This window comes from Pseudonaja textilis, chromosome 3, assembly GCF_049901715.1.
Source record: "Pseudonaja textilis isolate UNSWEBS1 chromosome 3, rPseTex1.2, whole genome shotgun sequence".
Lineage (NCBI taxonomy): Eukaryota > Metazoa > Chordata > Lepidosauria > Squamata > Elapidae > Pseudonaja > Pseudonaja textilis.
The window spans coordinates 186344716-186356680 of NC_141992.1; the positions used below are offsets into that span (position 1 = coordinate 186344716).

The 11965-nt window shown below is 42.6% G+C and overlaps 1 protein-coding gene and 1 non-coding gene across 2 annotated transcripts in view; one reads left to right on the top strand and one right to left on the bottom strand.

Annotated features, from left to right (window-relative positions):
* TBC1D31 (TBC1 domain family member 31) overlaps positions 1-9316 on the top strand; it is a 36248-nt gene extending 26932 nt beyond the window's left edge. The window contains exons 17-22 of the mRNA XM_026703619.2: positions 685-777; positions 2153-2293; positions 3963-4157; positions 4736-4886; positions 6065-6190; positions 9037-9316. Of these exons, the coding sequence (XP_026559404.2) occupies positions 685-777; positions 2153-2293; positions 3963-4157; positions 4736-4886; positions 6065-6190; positions 9037-9167 (837 nt within the window). The 3' untranslated portion in view covers positions 9168-9316. The remainder of the gene's footprint in view (positions 1-684; positions 778-2152; positions 2294-3962; positions 4158-4735; positions 4887-6064; positions 6191-9036) is intronic.
* Positions 9317-11855: 2539 nt separating this feature from the next.
* Positions 11856-11928, bottom strand: TRNAM-CAU (transfer RNA methionine (anticodon CAU)). Its single transcript has one exon. It is a non-coding gene; the product is annotated as a tRNA-Met (tRNA).
* Positions 11929-11965: the final 37 nt, after the last annotated feature.

Here is an 11965-nt window from a genome sequence, read left to right on the forward strand (position 1 = left end):
TGTTTCTCTCCTTACTGAAAATTTGGAATGGAAAAAGTAATAATAGAATTAAGTATGCATATATCAATGTATAATTGCTGTCATATTTGTATGTAAAGGTGATGACCCGGACATATGTTGTCCACTAAAAAGAGATTTTTGTTTTTAATGTGAAAAACTGAATAAAGTTTGGTTAAAAAAAAAAAAAACTTTGATAGGAGAACCTACATCTCTTATAGAAAGTTATAAAACCAGACAAGCTGTAGAAAACAATTGAATTGAATACTTTATTTAGCCAAGTGTGATTAGATTAGACACACAAGTAATTTGTCTCCGGTACAAAGCCCTCAGTGTACTTGCAAAGCAACAGAGAGAATAATAATAATAATACTGATAAAAGAGGGAGGTAAAGAAGATAATAGAAAGGGTAAATAATAATACTACAGCCGCTGTGTATGGGCTAATGTACATACACAAAGCTGCCCATCTGAATTGTGACTCACACATCTGTAATTAACAAAATTCCCCCTTTATTCCTGGTTTAGAAATGGTGAAAACGTGTGGTAAAATACTTTTCACAAGAGGCAAGAATGCAACCCTTGCGTGTTTTAATTTTTTCTACCAGAAAAATTAGAAAGGGTAGAAAAAAGTAGAAAAGGGTAAACAATTTGGCTGCTTTGGTGTGACCACCTGCATTTCCTGTAGGCGTCCATGCGAGAAGAAGAAACGGCAGCTACCATTCGAGACGTGGAGGTGCGGCAGATGGAGCTCGAAACTCAGCGGCGACTTTTTGAACAGGTACGTGACCAGAACCTAGGTATTCCAGAGGCCAAAATAACCAGGCATCTAGGCCTGCTCTATGAGTGCCAAAGGAACCCTTCTAGCTTATACATTTGGCTTGCATTGGGTTCTGGTAAAAATTGGATTTGGAATGTTGCATATCAGTCTAGAAGGGTCCCTGCTAGGTTGAGATTTGCTCTAGTTGCAAAGTGATAAAAGCCTTGAATGTGTGATCAATGTTACGAGATAGAAAGTTAGCAACATTTTCAGACACTACTGTTCCCATAAGGAATTGATAAGTAATCTGATAAGTATTTTTTTTTTAAAGTATTTGAACAGTCAAGTTTGGTCTAGTGCTTAAGGTACCGGCCTAGAAGGCAGGAGACCGTGAGTTCAAGTCCCATCTTAGTCATGAAGGTCAGCTAGATGAACTCACTCTCTCAGTCCAACTCATCTCACAGAGCTGTTGTTCTAGGGAAAAGTTTTGTGTGTTAGAAACAAACAAAATAACAATGTTTTTCTTATGCAAGAACAACGTCTCATGAAAAAATACAAAAATCTGTAAGAGGTAATCATTTTGCACACTTTTAACTATTGAGATGCATATCTGTATCTGGATAATTAATATATGGGCATATACAATTGCAATATTAATACCCCCATGATTTTTTTAACAACAATTTGCAAGTGCCATCTAACCATTTTTGAGGGATCATGTTGCTCTGAGCTTGCCATAATTCATTGAATGCCAGCCATTCCCAGCTTCGTGGAGAGGAGGGAATTGCATTCATTGTTTCTATTCTTGACTATCTCGGCCTTAGGGTATGTTTAATAAGAATAAGACCAAATGCAAGAAAGGAAGAGACGGATAAGATGGTGTTTGTATCTGAGATTTGATTCAAGAAAAGTAGGTTGGGAAAATAGAAAGTAGTCCAATTATCCAAAATAATAATCAATATTCTGATATTTATAGAATATATTCATATAATTTATATTCGATCATTAAAAGGTGGTCGAAGGAAGCAAACTGACTTAGTCTATGGAGATTCTCAGTCATCCAGATCATAGTTGTCCCAAAAGTGCTTTTTCAAGAGGCAGTTGGACTTTCTGGTTTTTCTTTGAAGACGTTTTGCTTCTCATCCAAGCCAGAGCTGAAGAAGCTTCTTGGATGAGAAGCGAAATGTCTTCAAAGAAAAACCAGAAAGTCGAATTGCCTCTTGAAAAAAAGGCACCTTTGAGACAAACTGATTTAGCATGATCACGAATGGAATTATCCCACCATACAGTATTTTCCCTTGTGAGAAACTCCTATCAGTTTGGGGGGGGGGGGAATATTTTAATTTTGATTTGGAGTTTGTTATCCCACTACTGTCTTTTTTTTAATTTTAATCAGAACCTTGTCAAAGAGCAGGAAGCCATGACACAAGAAGTCAAAGGGGAGATGGACACCAGCCGGAGGAAAGCTGATCTCGAAGAACATTTATTTCAGAGGTTGATTGAAGCAGAACAAGGAGGAAACTGGAAAGCTCATGAAGTGAGATCCTCATGCAATTCTATTGAATATTCTCCAGATATTTGGGGCATCTGTTGCTAAATTCACTGACTGTTGGCCCTTCCAGACAGGATCAATGGGAATTAAGGGGTCTTTGCTGTCTTCCTCCAGTGGGGGAGGCTTTGAATTGGTACAAAAGATCATAGAACATTTAGAGGTTTCCAAGATGAATTCTTTTCATTATTGGCGTAGGATTATCTTGTACATGTAGTCCTCCACTTATGACCATACCTAAGCCCAGAATTACAATTATAAGTGATGATCATTAAGCAGATCACCATGTAACTGTGTCCAGTTTTATTATCTGTTTTGCAGTAGTTGTTAAGCAAATGCCTCAATTGTTAAGTGACTGCTACAATCATTTTCTTCAGTGAATGTTTTTGAAACCAGAAGTAAATGCTGGAAACTGGCAAAACCTGGCAAAACTCATGGTGACATGACTGCGGGATGCTGCAAACAGCCATAAATGTGAGCTTTGCACTGGGTCCCAGCTGTCAGAACTCCAGAACCAGGCTATAATTAGCTCTGGAGAGACCCATCGTAACTTTGAACAGTTGCTAACTGACCGGTCATTAAGTGAGGACTACTTGTAGCTCTGTGTGGTACTTGGATTTAAAAGCAAAAAAAAGTGCTTCAGAGTATGCAGGGGAGCATTCACACAAACCTTATTTGTCTTCAAGTAGGTACATTTTTCTTGAAATTCCTGTGTGTCTAAACTAGTTTCTCACTCACTATCCTTGACAATTCTTATTAATATTTCCTACATAGAGAAAATGATTGTTGTCTGTCTCAGTCTCACAAAATAACTAGTAAGTATCATCTCCTACTTTTTTAAAAATCATACCAGGTTACAGAAATAATTTGTAGATCAACTAATCCTTCTTGATCATTTGAGGCAGGTTTTTAATCACAGACGATCGTATAAATGGCAGTTCATAAGCTTAATGTCTTGCTGGAAGGAATCCCAAAGGTGTTTTTTTAAGAAGCAACTGGACTTTCTGGTTTTTCTTTGAAGATGTTTTGTTTCTCATCCAAGGAGCTTCTTCAGTTCTGACTGGATGATGGAGAAGGATGCAGACAACTGGTCATTTGCATTTTTTTTTAGAGAGTCGTTGAGGCCACTTGGAGATTTAATTGTGTTCTCCAGGTCACCTGAATAGTGCAAATAAGTGTGTAGTCTTCTTGGAACTGTTGAAAGGACTGTGTTGTAGACTGGAGATTCGTATTCCTCACCTTCTGTTGAGAGAGACGTGTTCATCTTTGACCCCTCTTTCAAACCAGCGGTCCTGTCTGTTCAAAATGTGGACTTTGCTACCTTCAAAAGAGTGACCTTTGTCTATTAAATGCAGATGGACTGCTGAGTCTTGCCCTGATGGGTTTGTTCTCTTACGTTGTGCCACACGTTTGTGAAGTGTTTATGAAGAAATACTTCCATTGTGCACCATCCAGTCAGAGCTGAAGAAGCTTCTTGGATGAGAAGCAAAACATCTTCAAAGAAAAACCAGAAAGTCCAGTTGCCTCTTGAAAAAAAAGCACCCTTGGGACAGCCACAACCTGGGTGAACTAAGAATCCTCATAATAGACATTTGCTGGAAGGAAGATGTGCAGCTTCAGAGTCTGGTGCTCTGTGACGCGATTTGTGCCATCTTAGGTGCTCGAAGAATGTTTGGCCAAAGCCCATCAAGAAAACATCGATGTGAGTTGGCAAATGGAGCTCCTCCACAAGCGAATCTGTGACGACATGGACCGGGACCAGCGATACCAAGAGGTGGCCGAACTCCTTCACAAGACCAGAATGGCAGAAGTTAAGCTGCTTGAGGCAATGAAAGAAGAGTTGACCGAAAAGGTGAGTGGCTAAAAAGTCTGCTAAAGATTGGCCTCTGCTATTCTGTCCACGGCAGGGTGAAAGGATGAGAACGTGAAGTCTGAGGGGTCCTTGGTGGTCTCTGAGCTTGGTTGTTTTCTTGCAGACATTTCATTACCCAAACTAGGTGACATCATCAGTGCTAGTGAGGTTAGTGACCTTTTGTCTTAACTGCTCTTGCCTTCTGGCAGCTCTGTGCGCGCGCACACACACTGGGAACTGGCTCCCCCTGTTCTTCTGCCTCGCTGCTGCCAGGCTCTGGAGGCTCCTCAGTTAGCACATAACTCCCAGATGGCCCAGGCAGACGCAGGACTCTCGTCCAAGTCCTCCCCAGACTCCCGGACTGGCCCATGTTCTTCCCCGTCCGATTCTGCTGCTGTCTCCGCAGGCTGCCAGTGGACCACAAGACTCATTTTCTTGCCATTTTCTTCTTTTTTTCTTTTTTTTTTTTTCACATGATGGTGTCACTGTGAGCGGCTTTCGGTTGTGGAGATAATCTTTCTCTCTTCCTGCTTTCTCCTTTTCTAATGAAAATGTCCTGCTTTTCTATCCCATTTTAGATGGAGGAAACCGCGGGGAAAAAAGAGCAGCTGATGGCACAGCAGGACATCGCCGCTGCTTCGGATGCCAACAGGAAGCGGTTTCTGAACCAAGAAATGAATGATGCCGTAGAACTGGCAGTAAAGCTTCAGGAGGGAGATGGCTATTTTGGTGAGTGGAGCAGCTGTTTGTAAACGGCAGAACAGACCTTCAGAAATCTCTATGATTTTGTTCGTTGCGGCCGCTGGGACTTCTGGGAGTTGCAGTCCACCCATCTTAAATTTGCCAAGGTTGGCCTGAAGACTTTAGAGCAAGAGTCCACAACCGGTGGGCCACGGCCCACTACTGGGGCCATGGACTCTTCACAACCAGGCTGCACAAACGGTGGGCTGGCACGCACTCGCAATCCCACTTGTGCAAGCTTCCAGCACGCCTGCCCCTCACACAAAACCATCCCCTCTTCTCCCCCTCCCACCACACCGGGCCGCCAACCAGGGGTGGGATTCAAATTTTTTAACAACTGGTTCTGTGGGCGTGGCTTAGATGATGGGCGTGGCTTGGTGGTCATGTGACCGGGTGGACTTGGCTTGGTGGTCATATTATTGGCTGGGTGTGGCGAACTCAACATCTCTCACATCAAGGCACGCATCTCCTCGCCTGGCCTCTCAAGACTGTGGGGATGCTGCAACAGTCGTAAGTGTGAAAAATGGTCATAAGTCACTTTTTTCAGTGCCATTGTAACTTTAAATGGTCCCTCTACACAAGCAAAGAACCAGCAAAGGAGGGGGAAAAATCTCCAGAGACATTCCTGAGACAGGAAGTCTAGTCCTGCCAAGAATGTAATAAGGGTTAATGGAGAGGCAGTTTCTGTAAGCAACACCAGAATGTTTCCTTCCTGCCTTCCTTACAGGATTGGCCAGTAATTTCTTCCAACAACCGGTTCTCCAAACTGCTTAGAATGTTAACAACCGGTTCTAGAGAATAGGTGCGAACTGGTAGAATCCCAACCCAGAAAGATTGAAGAAACGCTGCTTTGGAACGAGCAATCCACCTCTTCCCTTTTGCTATATTCCCATTACAATGGGTATCATTTTTTAAAAAAAAACCTACCTCTTTCCAAACATTACAGCTACCTGAGATGGTATTAGAATCTTTTAAAAATATATTTCATAAATTTATGATGGCCGCCTACTCCAGAAGATTTTGGGGCGGCTTATGTATTATGAATTAATTTGGTTTTTTTTAAAAAAATAAGTGTTTTATAAGCCAACCCAAGGAATGCCCTAGGCATAGAAATCAAAAGTACATTATCTTACTGAACATATTTCAAACGCGTCTACTTTCTACAGAGCGACTGCGGGATCTGAGAGCCTCCAAGACTCAACAAGGTTCAGAAAGCCATCAGGAACTGCGGAAGATGCAACATAGCAACACCTGCTTAAACGAATCCTCTGGGGGAGACTCCTCCATCCACCGTAAGTGGCAAAATCTGGGTTTTGAAGGAGAAAATATTAAGTGTGATCATCTGCTCTTGCATCTATTCGCTTAGTGGTGGTATGCTACCGGTTCGGCCTGGTTCAACCGAACCAGTAGTTAAAAAAAAAAAAGCCTCCGAGGATCAGCTAAGAGGAAGAAAAAAAATCAGCTGAGAGGTGAAAGAAGAGAAATGCGCAGGATTGGCCCTTCCTCCCGCCCCTGCGCTTTTCTCTTCTTTAGCCTCTCAGCTGATTGACGCTGCAGTCCTCAGCAGGTGTGTGGAAAGCTGCATGCGCGCGCGATCACCAAATAAAGTAGTGGAACAGATAAGATCCCCCTGCTGTATCGATTGTTCTTGGTAGCCCTAAATAGTACTTGCAATCAAATAGCTTGTTGAAGGTGGAAAGATGTAGACCAAATGAGGAATCAACTCCTCAGGAGGGGTAAAGCTATTTTTATTGAGGGAAGCTCTAACAACAGATGTGATTGGGGTTGTCCTTTCGCCCCTTCTTATACTCATGTGAATTAGGGAAGTGTCCATCTGAGCCTGTTCCATATAATTTCTGCTTCTTTTGAACTTAAATTCTCCATCAAGGTCGTCTTCCTAATTCTCTACAAAAAAGGACAAAGTTGAAATCAGGGCACAGTCACTCCCCATTCTGGTGCCATTTAGATGCATTGGGATTACAAATTCTACAGCTCCTCAGATCCAGATGTGACCCAAGCAGTCAGCAATGGGAGAGCAAAACAGTGATTTAATTTTTTGAAAGCAGTCCTGAATAAATGTATATTTCCTCTGCCTTCCAGGTTCCATTTGGATGTTTAAATTCTGTTTGCTTTCACTTTATTTATTTACTAGCTCTATACCCGTGCTTCACTACGAAACTATGTAGTCGGGCTTAGTTTTGGGGGAGGAAAATAAGGGGGGAAAATTGTGCCTCTGCCTACCAGCATCCATAGGTATTCATCTGGCTAGCGTCCTGTCAGTGTGTTAAAGAATTGAGGGCTGTTTGGAAACTGAAATATGGAAACTGAAACAGTATTTGCTGTGTGAACAAGGAGACAGCAAGGAGCCTGGGCATGGCTTAGCTCAACTGTTCTGTACTAAAGCTGGCTGCTGCCGTGAAACTAAAAGTGAAACTCCTCTGCTTAGAGGAACATTTGGAACAGATTTCTTTTCAGGTGAAGAGGGGGAGTAGAACTCCTTAGCCTCAGAGCGTGTTAATAATAATATAGGAAATGCTAATGCTCTGATGGTCATTTCGAAAAATCCTTTCTTAGTGAGCACTTAGAAGCCAAGAAGAACATACATGCCAAATTTCAAGTTTATAGGCTTTACGGTTCTGGAGATTTTGTGGTGATGCATGAGTAGTCTTTCGCTTTTATATATATAGATTATACTAATTTATTTATTATACTAATTTATATGGCGGCTTAACTTACACACGGGTACCTCCAGGTGGCTTACAACATTAAAAACCCACAAAAATAAAAACCCACAACCCCTCCCCCACTTCTCCCCATGGCAGCAGCCACACCATGAAATCAACCAGCTGATAAGCTCCATCTCCCTTTGGGGTCTCAAGCCCATTGACCAAAACCACCTCTTCAGGGCCTTTTGGAAAAGCAACAAGATGCGGGCCAAGCATACCTTGGAGGGTTCATAGAGGTTCATAGAGAAGGGACAGCCACTGAGAAGACCCATTTTCAGGTACATCCATAATAGATGAGACCCACAACCTACCCTGAACTGCAAGATGGTCCGCAAACAAATATAAATAAATAAATATCCTACCTTACAGTATCCTTCTAGAGATTGCTTATAGAATCCCTAAGAACATTTGTCCCCTCAGAATAAAACAGCTGGCTGCTTCTTGGATTTAAAAGATACGCTCACTGAGCTTGTGATGCTAATGTTGTTGTCAGGATTCCAGCAATTGCTCTAATTAAATCATGATTCTCAAGCCAAACTTCAAGAAATTTCAAAGGATTTATTAGAGGCGACATATTGGCACTGCCCTGTATGAAGCCAACTCTGGCATACGTAATTTATAGTCACCTGTGACCTTGTTTCCCCCCGGGTGTCTCATAAACCAGATTCCCCAACTGAGCACATTCACTGGCTGGATGTCATCATTCATGTTTTTCAATTAAATATATTTGCCAGCAAAACTCTGGTATTTTAGTTACAATCTTTTAAAGATAAGAGTTGGAATGTACTTTCACTTTCAAACTGCTGCACTGCTCTTCCAGTGTTGTGGTTAGCCGATAACAGCTGCGGACGGCTGAGGAGAGCGAGGACTCAGATGAGGGGCCAGGACCATTAGGGAGTGGGCTGCTGCCTTCAGAGATTGTGGGGGCTGGCAGCAGCGATGAGGAGGTGCCCGAGGAGCCTGTGCCAAGTACGTGTATGCGCAGGATTGCTCACGGGAAAGAGCAGCTGTGAAGCGAACGTACTTTGCAGGAAGCAAAGACGTTTTGAAACTCAGCCTCGTGGACATTACAGTATCGTAATTTGGTATTTGAAGACTCTTGTGTTATGAAATATTTCTTATTGGTGATTCTTGGCAGCCTCGCACAGTTTTGGCAAGGTCTTTGTTTATCAAAGTTAATTAGTTTGCAGCAGCCTTTTAACTGGGGATTCGTAAGCCTTATTAAAAGGTTTCTGTTCCCTTTGGTTATTGTTTGTCTTATTGGAAAAGGGTTGGTCAGAACATCCAGATTTCCTCCCCCCCCCCTTTTTTTTTTTAATGACAACTATTAAAACAGGAATAGGAATGTTTTATGAGTTGACAGTTGTAACCGATCATTTTTTTTAAAAAAAGGCCTCTTTTCACCTTTCAAGTCTCTTTAGACCGAGGACGGCAGGAGCTGGAATCGAAAGAACGGGAAATAATGGCTGAAGTTAGACAACTCAGGAAGAAGCTCATGTTGCACGCTCGGGGGAAGGCAAGTTTACCACCAGAGGCCCAATGAGAGAGAGAGAGAGAGAGAGAGATGAAGGGCCCCGATACAGGCTCTCCATGGACTTCCTCAATGAGATCCCAAGAAGAAGAGATTGGTTTTGCATCATGTTTTCAAAATACGTTTTAGAATTATTTTTGCATATAAAAATAAAACCTTTGTACAAAGATTGGACCTTTTAAACTTTTACCCACTATTTTAAATAAGTTTTAAATAAATGGTTGCAACCTACAGTATCTTCAGAATTGTTGGTGGGCAAGAGCTGAAAAAGCAACTTATTGCAGGGAGGGGGCGTGTTCCTTCAAGATTTTTCTTTTATTTCTGTTGATCTTTTGGTCTGTCTGCCTTCTGGCAACCGATTCAAGGCTTTTTTTAAAAAAATAATAGAAGTCCTGTCCAAATCCGGAATGCTTAATACGAAAGGATCTGTTAGATTTTGGAGATGTGATTTGGCAAAGGAAGTTTAGCTGAGGAAATGCCAAGAGTAATATTTAGAGAGTGAATTCATTGGGGAAAATTTGCTACATGAAGGCATACCTGTTGTGCATCTACCTGAGCTTGGAAACAGGCTTGATTTCAACATCTCTAGGAAACAATGATCTGTTGCGTTTGCCCTTGTGCATTGTTGAAGAAGTCCTCTGAAATCCATTCCAACGACCAGCCTTAGACTAGGTTTCTAGGGTCAGCCTGAACCTCACCAGTTGCAACCATCACACTGATCCCAGAAAAAATAAAGATATCCACGTCTTTACTTTGGCTATTACCCAGAAGAGGTCTGCTGAGGTTTTTCTCCAATGAGCCAAAGGGAGAATCCAGGCTGAGTTGTCTCAAGCCTCGTAGCTCTGCAGACCGAGTTGAAATCTGACGACATACCACACACACACACACACACACACACACACACACAGGTACAATCCCCAGTTCTTCACTCGGTTGTGGCTCATTCAAACCACCCTTACAGGGCTCTGAATTGTTGAAGAAAGTGTTTGAAGTTTTGAAGAATATTTCTATTCCCTGGATTCTAGGTTTTTCATTTTGGCATTAGGAGAGAGTTTTGACAGCTATCCCGCTTGCTGGTTTAGCTGATTTTTTTTTTTAATTTCACGCCTTTTAATTTTCTCTTTAATCTTGGCTTGTTTTGGCTGGTCACTGTTTTTTTGTTGGTTTCTGGTCGGATTGAGGGGGGAGGGTGCCCCTGAGAGCCTGTGTGGCCTGGGCTGGAGCTGGAATCAGCACCGATAATTCGGTCTGTGTCCAGAGCCGTTTCCCCTTGATTTTGATACAGCTGCGGTAGCCGTGAGGCACTTCAGACTGCCTTTTGGCATGGGCGGCTGTTTCCGACTTAACCTAACGCTGACCCTACTTAGCTTCAGAGGCCCACAAGGTTGACCCATTCCCTGGTGGGAATCCATTCTGGTTGCTGGTATCCTGTGAGAAAATTCCCAAAGGAAGAGTTATTTGACCAAGAGAAAGCTAAGCAGCCATTCCTTGGGATGTCACAAGTGCAAGTGACAGCATTGTGAAAAGGGTTGGTCTGCTACTCTTGATTGTGCTGTGATTGTTCAGTTCTGGTCACCAGTGTGGGTAACAATAAGCACATAATGCACATCCCCTAAGAGGCATCTGGCTTCCGGTGTCGTCTATACCTGGAATGGCTGCCATTTGTGAATCCCAAAAGCCAGGATTTTTCTGACACTGAGAACAATCAACCAACGGCACAGAAGTTTCCTTCAGAAATTGTGGGAGCTTGATCACTGGAAGCTTTCAAGAAGAGACTGGGCTGCCATTTGTCAGAAATGGTGTAGGGTCTCCTGTTTGGACGGGGGGGGGGTTGGACTAGATGACCTACAAGGTCTCTTCCAACTCTGTTAATCTGCTTTGCAGGCCTAGTGACAACGATCATTCTCCAGAAACTCTAGAGGTGCACCATGTGCTTATCTTGGTTCACAAATCCTATTTTGATAGTTCACACAATATCACAGGTGGCCAGAAGGAAGGTTTTTCATGCACAGTGTCAACAATTCGCCAAAATTTAGCACCGGAAGTTGGCTTATCACAAAAAGTGTGGGTGTGGGTTCTTTGGGAACGCAAGCAGCAAGCTTTAAAGATGCATGGACTTCAACTCCCAGAATGCCCCAGTCAGCCATGGCACTTCAAGTACACCTATCTTTAAATTGTTCAGATTGAAGAATCACTGCCCAAAGATTTCTGAGTGTACTTTTGAGTAAAATAAGATCCTGCATCTGAAAAGACCCAAAGACTGCTGTGATAAAAGACAGGGACAGGGTTTTTTTTGTTTTTTAAAAACAAATCTGTCACTTTGGATGAAAAAATCACAAGCTGCCCTGTTTTTGAAGGAAAAGCAATCTAAGTTGCAGCAAATCCAAATGCTGGTCTCTAAAATAAATGCCAGTATTCCATCTATTTTTTACAAAAGTAAATTTCAGTGTCAGTACACGTGTCTGCCCAGAACAGAAGTAAATGTATAAGAAAGATACTCAAGTACAGGTTAAGTTCTAAGGCCACGTCTCCCCACTTTAAGCAGTTCATCTTTGCTCTCCTTGCCATACCCCCGGAAGTAGCCTTAGGCGTTTGCATGGGTGGTATGGCGGCGGGGGGGGGCGAGGGGGGGTCTTCTTTTCCTGTGGTCCAACGAGTGGGTTTTTTTTTTATTTCTTGCTCGGGGCGAAAAAGTTGCTCTGCCCCGTGTGAGGCTCGAACTCACGACCTTCAGATTATGAGACTGACGCGCTGCCTACTGCGCTAACGAGGCGCATGGAAAGGCGGGAAGAAAATCACCTCATCAAGAG